Raw genomic sequence first — 21,362 nt, 5'->3', positions numbered from 1 at the left:
CAGGATGCTCCATTTTCACATAATTTCATGACTCTCTTCAAAGCAGTTGATCATGAATTGCAGTTTCAATAATTATTCTCTGTTTTTACCAATTCAGTAATGATCTGGAGAATCTTGTCATTTTCAAGAGACATCTTAGGGTTTTCAAGTTTTTTTTTCTTAAAACAGAATCAATGAGAACTCGTAGCTGCTTGAAAATGACAGCTATCTTAACAGGTGCCTGAAAATAGATCCAGCCATCAACAGAGATAAGGCGTTCCCGGTGCTGAACTTCTATATCACCTCCAAAAGGTAAAACTGGAAAAGGGGTTATTAGGGTAGTTTCCCTCAAATACACTCGGGCATATCGTATCTTCTACTGGTATAAAATCCATCCATAAATCTGCAAATCTCGATTTACTGAGGATGGATGTACTTGTGCTTTGCCTTGGGCTGTCTCCACAATGCAAGCCAATTTTTCTGTAATATCAACTGATTTTGTATAGATTGTCTTCCCTACGTTGTCATACAGTCCAGCAGTAAGTGCAGCTTTAAGAAGGGCAATTTCTTGGAAGGAAAAGTTCTGTGTGGCTCTGTTTCCTTCAAAGCTATTAGCAGTTGTAGATGATAAAAATCCTGCTGCTTTAACCAACTTGATTACCTCCTGCTTTACATCCTCTAGGGTTAACAGTGATGTTCTATTTAAAAAGTTCTTCTGGCAATATGCTATTTCAGAACGATAGCCTCCTTCCTGCCGTGTTTTTATCCATCCCAAGTATGCATTGTAGATCGTCAAATAATCTGAATCTGCCATGGCCAAGGCTGATTTTGCAAGATCTGCTTCATCTTTTCGACCAGTTGGTGTGGTAAAAGGAGACTTCTCTGACATAACTGCAGCTAATGTTGCCACTGGATCCCAGCAGCCAAAAATGGCGCCAAAAATAAACATCTTGCCAGTCTTGACATTCACAGGCAGAGCTGCAAAGTGGTGGCCCAGTGGAGTCAGTTTAGGCTCATTTAGTTCACAAGCTCCAATTTTTCAGAGTAAATTCATTGCATTGCTGATTACTTGAAGTTGAGGAGGATCTAAAGCTTTGGAGAGGAAATCTGCAGGAGAACCAAGATTGCATTTCATAATATGAAGACATAATTCCTCCAAAGGCACGCACAAGATTTCAGGGACAGAATAGTCCATAAAGCCTTCAAATCTTTCTCTTGTGTATATGCGGAAACAGAAGCCATCTCTGACCTGCCCAGCTCTCCCCTGGCACTGCAGAGCACTGGCTTTGCTGACAAATGTCTCGACCAAAGAACTCATCTGACTGCTCTCATGATACTTATTTTCTTTCGTTCTTCCAGTATCAATTACAAATACAACATCTAGAATAGTGATACCTGTCTCTGCGATATTTGTTGCCAAATAATCTCCCTGACTCCTTGAGGAGGAAGTGTGAATGCTGCAGCTCACCTGCCTCCTGAGAAACCTGTATGCAGGTCAAGAAGCAACAGTTAGAACTGGACATGGAACAACGGACTGGTTCCAAATTGGGAAAGGAGTGCCTCAAGGCTGCATATTGTCACTCTGCTTATTTAACTTATATGCAGAGTACATCATGTGAAATGCAGGGCTGGATAAAGCACAAGCTGGAATCAAGATTGCCGGGAGAAATATCAATAACCTCAGATATGAGGATGACACCACTCTTATGGCAGAAAGCAAAAAAGAACTAAAGAGCCTCTTGATGAAGGTAAAAGAGGAGAGTGAAAAAAGCTGGCTTAAAACTCAGCATTGAAACAACGAAGATCATGGCATCTGGTCCCATCACCTCATGGCAAATAGATGGGGAAACAATGGAAACAGTGAGAGACTTTATTTTCTTGGGCTCTAAAATCACTGCAGATGGTGACTGTAGCCACAAAATTAAAAGATGCTTGCTCCTTGGAAGAAAAGTTATGACCAACCTAGATAGCATATTGAAAAGCAGAGACATTACTTTGCCTACAAAGGTCAGTTTAGTCAAAGCTTTGGTTTTTCCAGTAGTCATATATGGATGTGAGAGTTGGATCATAAAGAAAGGTGAGCACCGACAAATTGATGCTTTTGAACTGTTGTGTTGGAGAAGACTCTTGAGCGTCCCTTGGACAGCAAGATCAAAGCAGTCAATCCTAAAGGAAATTAATCCTGAATATTCATTGAAAGGAGTGATGCTGAAACTGAAGTTCCAATAGTTTGGCCACCTGATTCGAAGAACCGACTCTCTAGAAAAGACCCTAATGCTGTGAAAGATTGAAGGCAGGAGGAGAAGCAGATGATAGAGGGCGAGATGTTTGGATGGCATCACCAACTCGATGGACACGAGTTTGAGTAAGCTCCAGGAGTTGGTAAAGGACAGGGAAGCCTGGTGTGCTGCAGTCTATGGGGTCGCAAAGAGTCAGACACGACCTAGCAACTGAATATTACTTGGGTTATAAACACATACCTTATTGGCCCATGGATTGCCCTCATTGATTCATCCATCCATTCACCTATCACATAATGAACATATATGAAGCCACCACTACATCCAAGAAGAAAGCTTTAACAAGATCATATATATCTATATATTCATTTTCCCATGTGGTCTTCCTGTGTTCCCTGCTTTCCCTTGTACTCTAGGGGTAACCAACATCTTGAGCCTTGCTTTTGAACTTTATAAACAGGTTATCATATTATGTCACTAAGATTTACCCAAGTTGTTTATATCTGTAGTTTCTTTTGTATTTGAAAATATTTAGTCTTAGTTTGCTAAATAATACTTAATTTTGATAAAAACAATTTTAAGAAAGCTAATGTAATTAATGATGCAGGTAGGCTTTCACACCTTAAATTGAAAAGAGAGTGCATCAAGCCAAAGATTTCAGACAGGATTCAAATAAAGTCCTTAAATTACCATGACAAACAAGTTAATCATTAACATCTTGATCATACTAAGCCAAAATGATTCAGACTTTATATTTTTAGTCATCAGTGAAACATGTAAAATTCATTTCATTCACCACAGATAGATACGGTATTATCCTGTGCCTATATGTATTTGTTCTAGCCAAGCTGTCAGTGATGTCTGGAAAGACTCTAAAATAAAATACCATTTTTTTAGTTTCACACTAATTATGACATGTCATTAAAATTTCTCTGGAACCAGAGGTACATGGAAGTTTCAAATTTGTAATCTGTGTAAACTACTAGGCTTCTCCGTCCATGGGATTCTCCAGGCAAGAATACTGGAGTGGATTGCCATTTCCTTCTCCAGGGGATCTTCCCGACCCAGGGATCGAACCCGGGTCTCCTGCATTGGAGGCAGACGCTTTAACCTCTGAGCCACCAGGAATGCCCTTAGGATAAACTTAGCTAGTTACATTTTAAATTGAAAAACAAATAAAGAATTTCAGATAAATAGAAAACACATGTTTATAAAATCTGCTTTATGTCTTAGATATTTTTCCATTTTTTCTGTTGGTATTTTTACCTTCATTCAGTTTAACTATAAATGGCTTTAGTCTCCTATTACCCCAGTTCATCCTTTGAAACTGCCACTCTGTTCAACCTCTGCAGTATTTAGTGTGAACACAGTTTAACCTCTACCCTCACCTTCTGTCAAGCACTCCTACAAACTCTGCTCTCTAGAACTGCACTGTCCAATATAGCAACCACTAGCCACATATTACTGTTTAGGTGAAAGTGAAGTCGCTCGGTCATGTGCAACTTTTTGTGACCCCATGGACACCAGGCTCCTCCGTCCATGGGATTTTCTAGGCAAAAGTACTGGAGTGGGTTGCCATTTCCTTCTCCAGGAAACTTCCTGACCCAGGGATTGAACCCAGGTCTCCCACATTGTAGACAGATGCTTTACTGTCTGATCCACAGGGAAGTCTTAGATTTTTTAAATTAAATTAAAAATTTAGTTCCTCCATTTCATCAACCACTTTTCAGGTGTTTTGTAGTTGCATGTGGTTAGGACCTACTGGACAAAGCAAGTGAGGAACATGTCCATTGTTGTGGTGCCCCAGAGTTTGGATCTAGAATTTCTATGTAGGAAGAATTTATGGTTGGTAAGAGATACCCCTCATCCAAGGTAAGGAGCAGCAGCTATGCTTTGCTGGAGCAGCTGTGAAGAGATACCCCACTCCCAAGGTAAGAGAAAACCAAGTAAGATGGTAGGTGTTGCAAGAGGGCATTAGAGGGCAGACACACTGAAACCATACTCACAGAAAACTAGTCAATCTAATCACACTAGGACCACAGCCTTGTCTAACTCAATGGAACTAAGCCATGCCCGCGGGGCAACCCAAGATGGACGGGTCATGGTGGAGAGGTCTGACAGAATGTGGTCCACTGGACAAGGGAATGGCAAACAACTTCAGTATTCTTGCCTTGAGAACCCAATGAACACTATGAAAAGGGAAAATGATAGGATACCGAAAGAGGAACTCCCCAGGTCAGTCGGTGCCCAATATACTACTGGAGATCAGTGGAGAAATAACTCCAGAAAGAATGAAGGGATGGAGCCAAGGCAAAAACAATACCCAGCTGTGGATGTGACTGGTGATAGAAGCAAGGTCTGATGCTGTAAAGAGCAATATTGCATAGGAACCTAGAATGTCAGGTCCATGGATCAAGGCAGATTGGAAGTGGTCAAACAAGAGATGGCAAGAGTGAACGTTGACATTCTAGGAATCAGTGAACTAAAATGGACTGGAATGGGTGAATTTAATTCAGATGACCATTATATCTACTACTGTGGGCAGGAATCCCTCAGAAGAAATGGAGTAGCCATCATGGTCAACAAAAGAGTCCGAAATGCAGTACTTGGATGCAATCTCAAAAACAACAGAATGATCTCTGTTCGTCTCCAAGGCAAACCATTCAATATCACAGTTATCCAAGTCTATGCCCCAACCAGTAACGCTGAAGAAGCTGAAGTTGAACGGTTCTATGAAGACCTACAAGACCTTTTAGAACTAACACTCAAAACAGATGTCCTTTTCATTATAGGGGACTGGAATGCAAAAGTAGGAAGTCAAGAAACACCTGGAGTAACAGGCAAATTTGGCCTTGGAATGCAGAATGAAGCAGGGCAAAGACTAATAGAGTTTTGCCAAGAAAATGCACTGGTCATAGCAAACACCCTCTTCCAACAGCACAAGAGAAGACTCTACACATGGACATCACCAGATGGTCAACACCGAAATCAGATTGATTATATTCTTTGCAGCCAAAGATGGAGAAGCTCTATACAGTCAACAAAAACAAGACTAGGAGCTGACTGTGGCTCAGATCATGAACTCCTTATTGCCAAATTCAGACTTAAATTGAAGGAAGTAGGGAAAACCACTAGACCATTCAGGTATGACCTAAATCAAATCCCTTATGATTATACAGTGGAAGTGAGAAATAGATTTAAGAGACTAGATCTGATAGATAGAGTGCCTGATGAACTATGGACGGAGGTTCCTGACATTGTACAGGAGACAGGGATCAAGACCATCCCCATGGAAAAGAAATGCAAAAAAGCAAAATGGCTGTCTGGGGAGGCCTTACAAATAGCTGAGAAAAGAAGAGAGGTGAAAAGCAAAGGAGAGAAAGAAAAGATATAAGCATCTGAATGCAGAGTTCCAAAGAATAGCAAGAAGAGATGAGAAAGCCTTCTTCAGCAATCAATGCCAAGAAATAGAGGAAAACAACAGAATGGGAATGACTAGAGATCTCATCAAGAAAATTGGAGATACCAAGGAAACATTTCATGCAAAGATGGGCTCGATAAAGGACAGAAATGGTAGGGACCTAACAGAAGCAGAAGATATTAAGAAGAGGTGGCAAGAATACACAGAAGAACGGTACAAAAAGATCTTCATGACCAGGATAATCACAATGGTGTGATCACTCATCTAGAGCCAGACATCCTGGAATGTGAAGTCAAGTGGGCCTTAGAAAGCATCACTACAAACAAAGCTAGTGGAGGTGATGGAATTCCAGTTGAGCTATTTCAAATCCTGAAAGATGGTGCTGTGAAAGTGCTGCACTCAATATGCCAGCAAATTTGGAAAACTCAGCAATGGCCACAGGACTGGAAAAGGTCAGTTTTCATGCCAATCCCAAAGAAAGGCAATGCCAAAGAATGCTCCAACTACCACACAATTGCACTGATCTCACATGCTAGTAAAGTAATGCCCAAAATTCTCCAAGCCAGGCTTCAGCAATACGTGAACCATGAACTTCCAGACATTCATGCTGGTTTTAGAAAAGGCAGAGGAACCAGAGATCAAATTGCCAACATCTGCTCGATCATGGAAAAAGCAAGAGAGTTCCAGAAGAACATCTATTTCTGCTTTATTGACTATGCCAAAGCCTTTGACTGTGTGGATCACAACAAACTATGGAAAATTCTGAAAGAGATGGGAATACCAGACCACCTGACCTGCTTCTTGAGAAACATGTATGCAGGTCAGGAAGCAACAGTTAGAAATGGACATGGAACAACAGACTGGTTCCAAATAGGAAAAGGAGTCCATCAAGGCTGTATATTGTCACCCTGCTTATTTAACTTCTATGCAGGGTACATCATGAGAAACGCTGGACTGGAAGAAACATAAGCTGGAATCAAGACTGCAGGGAGAAACATCAATAACCTCAGATATGCAGATGACACCACCCTTATGGCAGAAAGTGAAGAGGAATTAAAAAGCCTCTTGATGAAAGTGAAAGAGGAGAGTGAAAAAGTTGGCTTACAGCTCAACATTCAGAAAACTAAGATCATGGCGTCTGGTCCCATCACTTCATGGGAAATAGATGGGGAAACAGTGGAAACAGTGTCAGACTTTATTTTTTTGGGCTCCAAAATCACTGCAGATGGTGACTGCAGCCATGAAATTAAAAGACGCTTACTCCTTGGAAGAAAAGTTATGACCAACCTAGATAGTATATTCAAAAGCAGAGACATTACTTTACCAACTAAGGTTAGTCTTGTCAAGGCTATGGTTTTTCCAGTAGTCATGTATGGATGTGAGAGTTGGACTGTGAAGAAGACTGAGCACCGAAGAATTGATGCTTTTGAACTGTGGTGTTGGAGAAGACTCTTGAGAGTCCCTTGGACTGCAAGGGGATCCAACCAGTCCATTCTGAAGGAGATCAGCCCTGGGATTTCTTTGGAAGGAATGATGCTAAAGCTGAAACTCCAGTACTTTGGCCTCCTCATGCGAAGAATTGACTCATTGGAAAAGACTCTGATGCTGGAGGGATTGGGGGCAGGAGGAGAAGGGGATGACAGAGGATGAGATGGCTGGATGGCATCATTGACTTGATGGACGTGAGTCTGAGTGAACTCCGGGAGTTGGTGATGGACAGGGAGGCCTGGTATGCTGCGATTCATGGGGTCGCAAAGAGTTGGACACAACTGAGTGACTGATCTGAACTGAAGATGATTGAAATAGGGGGTTGGGAGTTTGTCCTGAAGCTGCATTGGATGTCATTTTGTATATAGACTGCATGTTTGTACATGTGTATATGGGAGGGGGGCTGATGGAAATTATATGAGGGCAGAATAAGGCTCACAAAGTCAAGCCATTGTTTCATACAATTATTGTTCTAATCACACCAAAGTCTTTTCCTCAAAAAGAAATTGCACTTTATTATCTCCAAGCCTTTTTTCACCTTGTGGTTATCTCTATTAGTTATTGCTCTTTCCACAACAACTACTCAGTAACTCACCCTCCAACGCCCCGCCTTAAATACCCCTTCCTTTGGGAAGTTTCCATAGCATTCCTTTCTAAGGCTCTTGAACAGTACAATTTAAAGCCCTATTGTAGAATAAATCACAGCCTTGCCTCGAATTATGGTACATATGTCTGTGATTCCTCCATTAGACTCTGATCCTGTCAAAAGCAGGAACTTTGTCTTCTTGTTTTCTAAATATTTGCCCAGTGCCTAGTACAATGCCTTACAGGAGCTCAGTAACTGTTTGCTAAATGAACTTTTGAATAGCTTAGATTCTAAAAGACACCCTGACTAAAGCTATTCCAAACACAGTAGTCCTCTTACCAGTTAAAGATAACTTCATCCTTCGCTACACAGGCTAAAAACTTTGGAGTCACCTTATTTTCTTAACTCCTTTCTTTTTCTTTTTTTTCATCACATCCACTGTTATTACCTAGTCCTAGCATCTCTCCTTGGAATTTTTGCAGTGGTCTTGTACTTGGTTATCTTACTTCTACATTTGCATCTCATTATTTTCAGCCTAGCAGCTAAAGTTACTCTTTCATTTACATATATTAAAAAATTATGTAGAGCTTAGTATGTCAAGCCTTTGACTGTGTGGATCACAACAAACTATGGAACATTCTGAGAGAGATGGGAATAGCAGACCCTCTGACCTTCCTCTTGAGAAACATGTATGCAGGTCAGGAAGCAACAGTTAGAACTAGACATGGAACAACAGACTGGTTCCAAATAGGAAAAGGAGTACATCAAGGCTGTATATTGTCACCCTGCTTATTTAACTTCTATGCAGAGTACATCATGAGAAACGCTGGACTGGAGGAAACACAAGCTGGAATCAAGATTGGCGGGATAAATATCAGTAACCTCAGACATGCAGATGACACCACCCTTATGGCAGAAAGTGAAGAGGAGCTAAAAGCCTCTTGATGAAAGTGAAAGAGGAGAGTGAAAAAGTTGGCTTACAGCTCAACATTCAGAAAACTGAGATCATGGTATCCGGTCCCATCACTTCATGGGAAATAGATGGGGAAACAGTGGAAACAGTATCAGACTTTATTTTCTTGGGCTCCAAAATCACTGCAGATGGTGATTGCAGCCATGAAATTAAAAGACACTTACTCCTTGGAAAGGAAGTTATGACCAACCTAGATAGCATATTCAAAAGCAGAGACATTACATGGCCAACAAAGGTCCATCTAGTCAAGGCTATGGTTTTTCCTGTGATCATGTATGCATGTGAGAGTTGGACTGTGAAGAAAGCTGAATACCAAAGAATTGATGCTTTTGAACTGTGGTGTTGGGGAAGACTCTTGAAAGTCGCTTGGAGTGCAAGGAAATTCAACTAGTCCATCCTAAAGGAGATCAGTCCTGGGTGTTCATTGGAAGGACTAATGCTGAAACTGAAACTCCAATACTTTGGTCACCTCATGCAAAGAGTTGACTCACTGGGAAAGACCCTGATGCTGGGAGGGACTTGGGGGCAGGAGGAGGGGAGACGACAGAGGATGAGATGGCTGGATGGCATCTCCGACTGGATGGACATGAGTTTGGGTAAACTCCGGGAGCTGGTGATGGACAGGGAGGCCTGGCGTGCTGCAATTCACGGGGTCGCAGAGTGGGACACGACTGAGCGACTGAACAGAACTGAACTGAACTAGCAAATCAGCAACTGCGGTGTATTAGATTCTGAGATAATTGCTTCCTTTTATATTACTTGAAAAACAATTCAGTGAGGGCAGCACCTATAATATTTTTAAGATCAAATAAAGGATGTGGAAAAGACCAATTAACATCCATCAAGAATAATTTAAATAATCAGATATCATTTTAAAGTACAGTAGCGATCAGTTTCAAGAACTGAAGACTATTTCAAATTATTTTCTCTTTCTAACTTCATCTTTGGAAATTATATATGTGCTCCAGAGGTTCATTTGCTTCAGTTTTTTATTTTAAACTGCTCAAACACCACTACACTGAGTTTTCCTTTGGCTGAAAGAAAAAGCTATCCTTTGGTATATTAAAAAAATTTTTAATGAGTTACTCCATATTCATAAGACTTAGCTTTCCAATTTGTAAACATGCTTATTTCTGAATTCCAGTCTCAGAAATCCTGATTGGGAGTGCAGTCCAGGAAATTTCTTCTATTCTTTGAGAACTACTCGACTCAGTGCAATTTACATATTTTGCAGTTTTCAAAATATTAATTTTAGAGATCTAAAGAGGAGAGGGCAAACTCTGGTGGCTGTCAAAAGAAACAAGAATGAGAAGCACACGTTGTGCCATGTTGCAAAACTTTTCCTCAGGTTGCAGATCTTCTGTCCCTAGGGAGGTTCATTATCACCGAGTAATTAACCATTTTTCAACCATTTCCATCCACGTCGTTTAGGATGAATCCCAAAAGTCAAGAACTCAACTCCGCGGCAAACGGTAATAAACTCCGTTCATCCAACTTGGCCCCAAAAGGCCGTGGGCGCCGGGTCGCTTCCCGCCAGCCAGGCTCCTCCTCTGCTCGCCTTTTGGGTCCGGTCCTCTCGAAGGCGCTCGGTGCGGCAGGTGTTGGCGCCAACCGGGTGGCGGCGCTGTTTGCCCCGCGCGCCGCCGCTTGAGGCCCGAGGGAGGCGGAGGCAAGGCCGGCGGAGGAAGGGGCGGGAGCGAGGCGCGCTCCCTGCTCTCGCGTGCTCTCGCACCGCTCGCGTGACCCGTCGGTGTGTGCGAGAGGCGCCGGCTGCCGGGAGTACGGACGGCCGCGCGCGCGCCGCTGCTAGGGGCGTCCGGGTCCGGGTCGGCGGACCCGGCCGGCGCGAGGTGCTGGCGGGCGGGCAGCCGGGGTCCGGGGCGGACACACGCGCACACGCTCCCGGAGGAGGCTTCTCCGAGGCTGCTTTTCCTCTGCCAGACGGAGAGCGGCAGTGTCTCCCCGCCCAGCTCTCACTCGCCCCGCGTCTCCCCCCGCGGCGACTGCTCCTCCTCGGCACCGCCAGCCCCAGCGCCGCTCCGGGGCGGGCGGCGGCGGCGGCGGGACCCGCGGAGCCGCTTTGTGTGCAGCCCGGAGAGGGGCGGCGGCTCCGCAACCACCTGACAGAGGCCCGGGCGCTCGATGCACCTTCCGCCCGCATGAGGAGGAGGTAAAGGCGGCGGCGGCTCGGCTCCCGCCCTCGGCTGGGGAGGGAGGGGACGGAAGGGGAGACCGGAGAGGGGGGGCGCAGGACTGAGGCCCGGCGGGGCTGCCTGGAGGTGCCGATAAGGCCTCGGCGGCACCGGACTGCGCCGAGTGGCCGGGGGCGAGAGAAGCCTTCGCGGTCCCTGAGCCGAAGTTGAAGGAACAAAATGTGAAGTGCGGAGCCGCGTCAGCCGCTTCCTGGCTTGGGGTTCGGGGTGGAGGGCAGCTTGTTTTCCCCTCCCGCGGGGTGAGGGACCGGGACACGGGAGGGGCGGGAGCGTGGCGGGGCCACCTGGGGTCCCGAAGCTTTGCCCGGCAAGGGCGTAGGTTCCCAGGAGCCGCCGCTGCGTGTAGGTCCCGTTGGGTCCCTAGTTTTGCGGCCTAAGCCGAGCCCTATAGGCCTCGCGTCTCCTTTCCCGGAGGGGACCGGCCGGGTGGGGATTCGAGGCTTCTCTCTGACCGAACCGGGGCCTTAGGGGGCTCGCTGGGCTCTCAAAGCCTCCAAACTTCGGACCTCGGTGCTTGGGGGTGGGATTTCATTGTGAAAGGAGGAATGGGAAACTCCTGGCTCTGCTCGGCGCTTCCCGCGGCCGCCGGTGCCGGGGAGCCCCGAGGGCCCGAGGTTGGCGGGGCCCGCGTGGGTGGGGGCGGCGAGGCGGCCACCAGGATCCAAGCCCCGGGAACGAGTGGGTAGGGGGGCCGCCGCCGAGCCCCGGGCCTCCCTGGAGAAAGGACCCTTTGCAGATTAGGATTTTTGAAATGAAAAAAGAGGTTACAAAGTCGCCCCTTTCCCGCTGAACTTTTGTTTTCTGACCGATAGAGGCCGGTAGAGGACTGTGAAAGAAAAGTTGTCCCCCAGGATGGACTTCACCGCGCAGCCCAAGCCTGCCACTGCCCTCTGTGGCGTCGTGAGTGCCGACGGGAAGATCGCTTACCCTCCGGGGGTAAAGGAGATCACCGACAAGATCACCACGGACGAAATGATCAAACGACTGAAGGTAAGTTTCTCTGGACAGAATATTCTCACTTCAGACGTTTGTGGTAGGAGGTGCTCTCTCCTGTGGTATTACTGCTCTGCTAGGCCTGGCCTTAAGTTTCACCTACCAGGTGTTGTTTTTTTTTTAAAGATATTTTATGTCTTTTCTTTTACCCCCTCTGAAAGGTATTGTTCTGTCTTGGCTGTATCTTTGACTAGTAATCTCTGTTAAGGCCATAATCATTATGGGAAATTAAAAGGGTATCTATGTGATATTTTTTAATTTTACTGTTTTTTTTTTTCCTCTAAGTATAAAAATTCGAATATTTTTAAGGTTTTTTTTGTCTAGAAATATTTTTGAGAATACTATTCAAAGTAGCTTGCAGATTTAAAGGTAGGCAATAATTTGCCTAGGAAGATTTTCATCAGCTTCTAGGAGACTGATTTAAGTGCAAAATGCATTTTAAAAATTATCACAACTTTCTAATATCCAAAAACTTAAATATGTAAGTAGTATGATTAAACTTTAACAGAAAGTACTGACTTTTCAAAAAGGCTTGAAGTAGAGTGATGGCTTATGTCCACATGTTCAAAGGGGTTTTAAGGGACAGTGATTATGGCTTATTTTATAAGGCGTCAGCTTATTTTTAAACATGGTGGTCCTAGTGTGAAGGTTGTAAGTTTCAGCCTTTAGGTAAGTTAATTTTTTGTTTTCTGTTACATGGTTATAGATTGTGGCCACAGCCTTACAAAGTAAGTGTTCCTCTTACTAAAGGATCAGCTTGATGCAGTAGTTCTCAACCACAGCCTCTTTGACCCCTAAGGAACATTTGGCAGTGCTGAAGACATTTTTTCTTTTTTGGTCACCATTGGGGGCTGGATTGGAATAGGGGAAGACTGGAGATAGGGAGTCCAGCTAGGAGACTGTTAAACTGTAGTCTAGGTCAAAGATGTTGAAATCATGAAGTGGGGCTATGATAGTGGGAATAGAGAGATAGGGAACAATCCAAGAGCAATCCAAGAACAATCCAAGACATTTCAGAGTTCTACTGATGAATTGGAGTGTGTGGAAGGTGAGGAAAGCAACAGTATTGACACCTTGCCAGTCTTCCCCTTGGGCAACTTGTTGAAATGTATTTTAGAAAATAATCTTTCCCCTTTGCTGTTAGAACTTAGTATGGTGCCTGGTAAATATTTACAGTGGACACAATACCTTACATCAAAATAAATCTTGATACTAAAGATGGTACATGAAGTGGGGGTGCTTAATTGATGCTTCTTAAGGTTGTACTATTATTGTTTTAAATTTTTGAGATGCTGAAGTATGAATTATGAAATATAAATTAAGTAAAATTGTAGATCTTTCTATTTTCATATTAAGAATATAGAAACCTTGAATTCTGGTGATGGATAATCTGGTTTTTAAAAAGTTATGATTGTATATACATCTTCTGTTTAGAGTAGATTAAATGTTAGAAGTATTTTTTGACTAAATTGACAGTCTAGAATGAACATATGGTTAGAATATTCATTTGTTATCAGGTCTTTTGGAAGTTAAATTTGATATACATACTAATCAATTTGAATATCCTACTGTGAAAATGTTGCTTTTTTAAGAATTCTTGTGATTTGTCTTCCTCCTGCCTTTGTAAGGCGATTTTGACTTTGTATTTTTTAGGAAGGAGCTATGCTCACCACTGTACCACCAATGCACACTGTACTTTTTAGGGATCCATGTTTAGTTAAAGTATTACTGTCTTACTAGTATAGATTTTAAATAATATATAATTATATTTTTGATAATTTTTGTGTTTGTGGGTAACTTGTATAAATTCAGTAGTTTATTATTATTATAGCAACAGTGTTCAAATATTGTGAGGAAGAGGGCTTAAAGTCTAGTAAAACCCTGGTCAATAGAATTCAGAGGTGTTTGGTCCCTTTTCTTCATTTTTCAAGAATGGAACAAGCATTTTCCATTTAGAAGAATCCTAAAAGAAATTCCAGAACTCCTTTTATTTTACAGATAATAAAAGTTAGACCCAAAGTGGCCAAATAACATTTACCAAAATCAGTCATGGGAATGATTAGTGGCAGAGCCAGGGCAATAGCATCATGTATCTTTTTATTCTTATGGCTGCTTCCTTCTAAGGAATCTAAAGGAAGTTGATCAAGGAAGCTGCGATTTTTATCATGCAGTGGAAAATGGTAAAGTGAAAAGGGGAAGGCAATCAATGAGAGTTAACTTGGTCTTTTGCAGGGAAATATGGGATAGCATTTTGTGTTCTTAACATTAGAGAGAAACTATTGTGATGCTTTCAAGATTTCTTTAAAGTAATTCTTAGAGTATGTCTTTGAAAAAGCTAAGACATACTTTTGTATTTTAGAAGTTTTCATTTCTATTTACAAGGAATTACTCTGTTTTTACATCTAGTTACACTACCATTCTGTCAGTTCCTTAAACATGCCATGTTCATTTCTGCCTAGACAGATTTTAAATTATGTAACCCATATACATACTCTTCCTCCCATTTCATTAAGGGAAGTCTCTTAGATTTCCTGTTATATACTCTTTTAATTCCTTCATGTCACTTGTTACAGATGTGATGTTACACTTATGCTTGTGTTTATTTGGTTTGTGTCCTCGGCTTCTCTGTAAGCTTCATGAATACCACATCTGTTTACTTGTGTATCCTCCCAGTGCTTAGTTTGTAGGTGTGTGAGCTCAGTCATGTCCAACTCTTTGCAATGCCATGAACTATAGCCCACCAGGCTCCTCTGTCCATGGAATTTCCCAGGCAGAAATACTGGAATGAGTTGCCATTTCCTACTCCAGGGTATCTTCCTGACCCAGGGATTGAACCTGCATCCCCTGTGTGTCCTCTATGGCAGGTGGATTTTTTTTACCACTGTACCACCTGGGAAGCCCCACAGTTAGGTGCTCAACATATATTTGTTGAATGAATGAATAAATAATATATATTAATATTGGTATAGAGAAGTATTCTTATTTTTGAAAATGAAGGATGACTTGAAAATATATTGAATTGCTGCAATCCCTATCAAGCTACCAGGCACATTTTTCACAGAACTAGAACAAATAATTTCAAGATTTGTATGGAAATACAAAAACCTCGAATAGCCAAAGCAATCTTGAGAAGAAGAATGGAACTGGAGAATCAACTTGCCTGACTTCAGGCTCTACTACAAAGCCACAGTCATCAAGACAGTATGGTACTGGCACAAAGACAGACATATAGATCAATGGAACAAAATAGAAAGCCCAGAGATAAATCCACACATATGGACACCTTATCTTTGACAAAGGAGGCAGAATATACAATGGGTAAAGACAATCTCTTTAACAAGTGGTGCTGGGAAAACTGGTCAACCACTTGTAAAAGAATGAAACTAGATCACTTTCTAACACCGCACACAAAATAAACTCAAAATGGATTAAAGATCTAAATGTAAGATCAGAAACTATAAAACTCCTAGAGGAGAACATAGGCAAAACACTCTCAGACATAAATCACAGCAGGATCCTCTATGATCCACCTCCCAGGATGCTGGAAATAAAAGCAAAAATAAACAAATGGGATCTAATTAAAATTAAAAAGCTTCTGCACAACAAAGGAAAATATAAGCAAGGTGAAAGACAGCCTTCTGAATGGGAGAAAATAATAGCCAATGAAGCAACTGACAAACAACTAATCTCAAAATATACAAGCAACTTCTGCAGCTCAACTCCAGAAAATAAACGACCCAATCAAAACATGGGCCAAAGAACTAAATAGACATTTCTCCAAAGAAGACATACGGATGGCTAACAAACACATGAAAAGATGCTCAACATCACTCATTATTAGAAATGCAAATCAAAACCACAATGAGGTACCACTTCACACCAGTCAGAATGGCTGCGATCCAAAATCTGCAAGCAATAAATGCTGGAGGGTGTGGAAAAGGAACCCTCCTACACTGTTGGTGGGAATGCAAACTAGTACAGCCACTATGGAGAACAGTGTGGAGATTCCTTAAAAATTGCAAATAGAACTACCTTATTGTAATCCCACTTCTGGGCATACACCGAGAAACCAGAACGGAAGAGACACATGTACCCCAATGTTCATGGCACTGTTTATAATAGCCAGGACATGGAAACAACCTAGATGTCCATCAGCAGATGAATGGATAAGAAAGCTGTGGTACATATACACAATGGAGTATTACTCAGCCGTTAAAAGAATTCATTTGAATCAGTTCTGATGAGATGGATGAAACTGGAGCCGATTATACAGAGTGAAGTAAGCCAGAAGAAAAACACCAATACAGTATACTAACACATGTATATGGAATTTAGGAAGATGGCAATGACGACCTGTATGCAAGACAGGAAAGAGACACAGATGTGTATAACGGACTTTTGGACTCAGAGGGAGAGGAGAGGTGGGATGATTTGGGAGAATGACATTCTAACATGTATACTATCATGTGAACTCAATCGCCAGTCTATGTCTGACGCAGGATGCAGCATGCTTGGGGCTGGTGCATGGGGATGACCAGAAAGATGTTATGGGGAGGGGAGGTGGGAGGGGTTCATGTTTGGGAATGCATGTAAGAATTAAAGATTTTAAAATTTAAAAATAAAAACTAAAAAAAAAATAAAAATAAAAAAATAAAATTCTACATGCTTTTACACACACAAAAAAAAAAAGAAAATATATTGAATTGCAACTAAGTACTTTATCTGCGATTGCATACTAGAGATGATAAAGTAGATATTTATAATTTTTGAACTAGAAGGTAGCTTATAAGTTATTTGATTTTGTTCAAATTTTCCAGATAAAGAAACTGATTCTGAGAGGTTGTGACCAACCCTACTCACATAAAGCTGAAAACTATCAGTAACAATTTTGTTATTTAGATCAGTTATAGAAATATTAAAAGCCATATAAAAGTTAGCTGTTTGGAAGGATAGCAGACATTTTTTAATACCAGTGTTACATTAAGCATCGAGATATGTAGTTCACAAATATCCTTCGTCCTGTTTAAGGATTCTGAAACAAATGCAGGAGTCATGTCTGATAAGTTTTGTAACACATTCAAGATACACCTATAAACAGTATTGTACAAATTCCATTAAGTGCTTCTGCCCATGGGCTGTTATACAGTCTATCTAAGGTCATGTATTACAAAGCTATATGCCACATATTAGTTTTTCTTCTCTTCCTGCTATTTTCTAAGTGGGAGGCCTTAGATCAGCCTTGGTTTTTAAAGGAAGGTAGGTATTAGGATGAAGTTTGTTACTTAACATCCATTTCTATTACCTGCTTTCAGAGTTCAGTGCCCCAGACAGGTCTCTAGCTACTACTCCATACCCCAGCCACTTACTACCTTGATGCTAAGAGTTAGGAAAGATAGAGTTTTATTATTATGAAAGTGTCCCCCATTTTTCTCCCACTAGGTGTTACTTCTGTGTTTTCTTTGTATTTTTCTATAATCTTTCTCTTTGTGTCTGTCATTCTCCCTCTTCCCCATGCTCTCACTTCTGCTTTCTGTAGTCTGGCCTGTGGGATACTTTAATATGAGTTAGGATATGGTGGGCTTGATTTAGGTAGAACACTCCCTTTTCTCATTAGAACCTAGGTTGGAAGAGAGGAAGAATAGATTGTAGGAAGACCATGAATTCTTTCCTTTTCCTTCCCCTCAGGTGGACCTCAGAAATGATTGGGTTATAATCATTTTCACTTGCATAAATGATTTTTTATTTATTCCTAGTTACCACATGGTATGCTAATTTTATAGGTAGTGTATAATTTCAAGTCTGGATTTCATCTATATATTTTATTTTAATAAATGTATTGCAGAAGATTGTGCTAAGAAAATAAGAAATTAAATGGAGAGGCAAGATTTCTTAAAATGAAGTCCTAAAATATGGCCAGTATACATTTGTGGAGTAATGGCTTCATGCAGTACAGCTTTGATATTAAATTTCCATTTGCATAGATGAATTGTTCTAGTTATCAGCTGGTGTGTAATAAGCTACCCCTAAACCTAATAATTTAAAACAGCAACTTTTAAAAACCTTATTGTAGTAAATAAAATACATATCAAATTTGCTATTTTAATCATTTTTAAGTGTGTAGTTCAGTGCCATAGGTACAAAGTGCAGTGCAGAGTTCCAGAAACTAGCAAGGAGATATGAGAAAGCCTTCCTCTGTGATCAATACAAAGAAGTAGAGGAAAACAATAGAATGGAGAAGACTAGAGATCTCTTCAAGAAAATTAGAGATACCAAGGGAACATTTCATGCAGAGATGGGCACAATAAAGGACAAAAATGTTATGGACCTAATAGAAGCAGAAGATGTTAAGAAGAGGTGGCAGGAATACACAGAAGAACTATACAAAAAAGATCTTCATGTCCCAGATAACGACAATGGTGTGATTACCACCTAGAGCCAGACATCCTGGAATGCTAAGTCAGAGTGGGCCTTAGGAAGCATCACTATGAACAAAGCTAGTGGAGGTGATGGATTTCAGTTGAGCTATTTCAAATCCTGAAAGATGATGCTGTGAAAGTGCTGCACTCAATATGCCAACAAATTTGGAAAACTCAGCAGTGACCATAGGACTGGAAAAGGCCAGTTTTCATTTCAATCCCAAAGAAAGGCAATGCCGAAGAATGTTCAAACTGCCCCACAATTACACTCATCTCATGGTAGCAAAGTAATGCTCAGAATTCTCCAAGCCAGGCTTCAGTAGTACATGAACCATGAACTTCCAGATATTCAAGCTGATTTAGAAAAGGGTGAGGAAGCAGAGATCAAATTGCCAACATTTGTTGGCTCATCAAAAAAGAAAGAGAGTTCCAGAAAAACATCTGCTTTATTGACTACACCAAAGCCTTTGAATGTGTGGATCACAACAAAATATAGAAAATTCTTCAAGAGATAGGAATACCAGACCACCTCACCTGCCTCCTGAGAAAACTGTATGCAGATCAAGAAGCAACAGTTAGAACCGGACATGGAACAACAGACTGGTTCCAAATCATGAAAGGAGTACATCAGGGCTGTATATTGTCACCCTGCGTATTTAACTTATATGCAGAGTATATCATGTGAAATGCTGGGCTGGATGAAGCACAAGCTAGAATCAAGATTGCTGGGAGAAATATCAGTAACCTCAGATATGCATATGACACCACCCTTATGGCAAAAAGCAAAGAGGAACTAAAGAGCCTCTTGATGAAAGTGAAAGAGGAGAGTGAAAAAGTTGGCTTAAAGCTCAACATTCAGAAAACTAAGATCATGGCATCCAGTCCCATCACTTCATGGCAAATAGATGGGGAAACAGTGAGGAACTTTATTTTGGGGGGCTCCAGAATCACTGCAGATGGTGACTGCAGCCATGAAATTAGAAGACACTTGTTCCTTGGAAGAAAAGCTATGACCAATCTAGATAGTATATTCAAAAGCAGAGACATTACTTTGCCGACTAAGGTCCATCTAGTCAAAGCTATGGTTTTTCCAGTGGTTGTGTATGGAAGTGAGAGTTGGATAATAAAGAAAGCTGAGCGCTGAAGAATTGATGGTTTTGAACTATGGTGTTGGAGAAGACTCTTGAGAGTCCCTTAGACTGCAAGGAGATCCAACCAGTCTATCCTAAAGGAAATCAGTCCTGAATATTCATTGGAAGGACTGAAGCTGAAGCTCCAATACTTTGGCCACCTGATGCGTAGAACTGACTCATTGGAAAAGATTCTGATGCTGGTAAGGATTGAAGGCAAAAAGAGAAGGGCATTGCAGAGAATAAGATGGTTAGATGGCATCACCGACTCAATGGACATGAGTTTGAGCAAGTTCTGGGAGTTGGTAAAGGACAGGGAAGCCTTGCATGCTGCAGTCCATGGGACTACAAAGAGTCGGACTCAACTGAGTGACTGAACTGAGCTCAGTGCCATGAGTACATTCACATTGTTGTGCAACCTCATCACCTTCCATTCAGAACTTTTCATCATCCTTACCTGAACTCTGAACCCATTAAACTAGAACTCTAGTCCCCACTCCTCCAGTGCAGGTGACCACTTTCTACTTCCTGTCTTTATGAATTTGACTGCTCTAGGAGCCTTGTATCAGTTCAGTTCACTTGCTCAGTTGTGTCCAGCTCTTTGTGACCCCATGGACTGCAGCATGCCAGGCCTCTCTGTCCATCACCAACTCCCGGAGTTTACTCAAACTCACGTCCATTGAGTTGGTGATGCCATCCAACTATCTCATCCTCTGTCGTATAAATGAGATCATAACATATTGCTGCTTTTGTGACTGGCTTATTCACTTGGCATAATGTCTTCAGGGTTTATCTGTTCTTGCAGTATGTGTCAGAATGCACATATATAACATCTTTTGTTTATCCTTCATTTGATGGACACTTGGGTGGCTTCCACCTTTTACCTACAATCAGCAACATTTCTTCCTCTCTCACAGTTTTGTGGATCAGAAATTTGGGCTGGACTTGGCTTTCTGCTCCACATTACGTACTAGGTTCCCTCAGTGGTATTCAGCTGGTGATTAAATTGGTCTAATGTGTACACACTGGCTTCTCTCAAACACTTGGTGCCTTGGTAGGAACAGTTGAAAGGCTGGACTCAACTGGGCCCTTCTTCCTGTGTATTATGTAGTGTTAAGGCTTCTCCACATGGTCTCTCCAGCAGGAGTGGTTGAGCTCAGTTTCCCAAGACACTCCAGAGGAATTTCTCAGTACTTTTAAAAGACTTTATTCAGAATTTGCCTTGACATTTCTACCTTACTCTGCTGTTTAATGTATTCATACCCCAGCTCGCATTCAAGGGGAGAAAAATTGACCCAACTTCTCAATGGAAGAAGTAGAAAAGAATTTGTAGCTGTCTTTAATCTACTGTAGGAGCTCTCATGACAAATCAAAGGATACTACACTTTGTAGTTACATTCATGCTTTTGAAAAACATTTAATCTCAAAAAACAACAGTATATACTTTGAGCAAATTTGCTGGATCTGTAAAATGTATTTTACTAAATTACCATAACAAGTTACTGTAAGAAAAAAGTTGTAGGAATTTTTTATATGCTAGTTTGGGAAAAATTATGGAGGCGGCTCATGATTTGATCCTAGAACTTGTTTCTTATATTACTTGAATTCTTGCTAGAAAGTACTACTGGTCAATCATGATGATCCCCCCTTCTCTCTCTCTCTCTCTTTTTTTTTTTAAAAAAACCCATTTTAATATCTTCTTTGAGACATTTTATCCCTCTAAAAATTTTGGGAAAATTGCACCTTCAACACTCATATCCCTTCACTTAGATTCACTAGTTGTTAACATTTTGTCACTTTTGCTTTCATGCACACACACATAAACACACGTGGAGGGAGACAGATGTAACACACTATTTTGTTGGAAAGTTACTTGCATACATCATGAGATTCCACCTCTGAATGCTTCAGCAGTCTTAGTCT

At 41.6% G+C, this 21,362-nt stretch overlaps 2 protein-coding genes and 1 non-coding gene across 5 annotated transcripts in view; 1 reads left to right on the top strand and 2 right to left on the bottom strand.

The window, feature by feature from the left end:
• Nucleotides 1-8: 8 nt before the first annotated feature.
• LOC101110238 (ATP-dependent RNA helicase DHX29-like) lies at nt 9-11,432 on the bottom strand. The gene is given in 6 exon segments (XM_042251084.2): nt 9-155; nt 158-1,401; nt 1,404-1,442; nt 10,246-10,621; nt 10,665-11,273; nt 11,400-11,432. Coding segments are annotated over 6 exon segments (2,391 nt in total). The 3' UTR covers nt 9-65.
• On the bottom strand, nt 3,275-3,347 carry TRNAW-CCA (transfer RNA tryptophan (anticodon CCA)). Its single transcript has one exon. It is a non-coding gene; the product is annotated as a tRNA-Trp (tRNA).
• PDS5A (PDS5 cohesin associated factor A) overlaps nt 10,663-21,362 on the top strand; it is a 128,044-nt gene continuing 117,344 nt past the window's right edge. For 2 of the 3 annotated variants that reach the window (XM_015096447.3, XM_042251324.2), the window contains exons 1-2: nt 10,663-10,857; nt 11,713-11,890. In XM_015096447.3, the coding sequence (XP_014951933.1) occupies nt 11,753-11,890 (138 nt within the window). In that variant the 5' untranslated portion in view covers nt 10,663-10,857; nt 11,713-11,752. Of the gene's footprint in view, nt 10,858-10,934; nt 11,067-11,712; nt 11,891-21,362 lie in introns of those variants that run through there. The other variant, XM_042251323.2, reaches the window with a different exon arrangement.

The sequence above is a fragment of the Ovis aries genome, chromosome 6 (genome assembly GCF_016772045.2).
Source record: "Ovis aries strain OAR_USU_Benz2616 breed Rambouillet chromosome 6, ARS-UI_Ramb_v3.0, whole genome shotgun sequence".
NCBI lineage: Eukaryota > Metazoa > Chordata > Mammalia > Artiodactyla > Bovidae > Ovis > Ovis aries.
The sequence above is the reverse complement of the archived record's forward strand: the minus strand, read 5'-3'. Positions and strand labels throughout refer to the sequence as shown.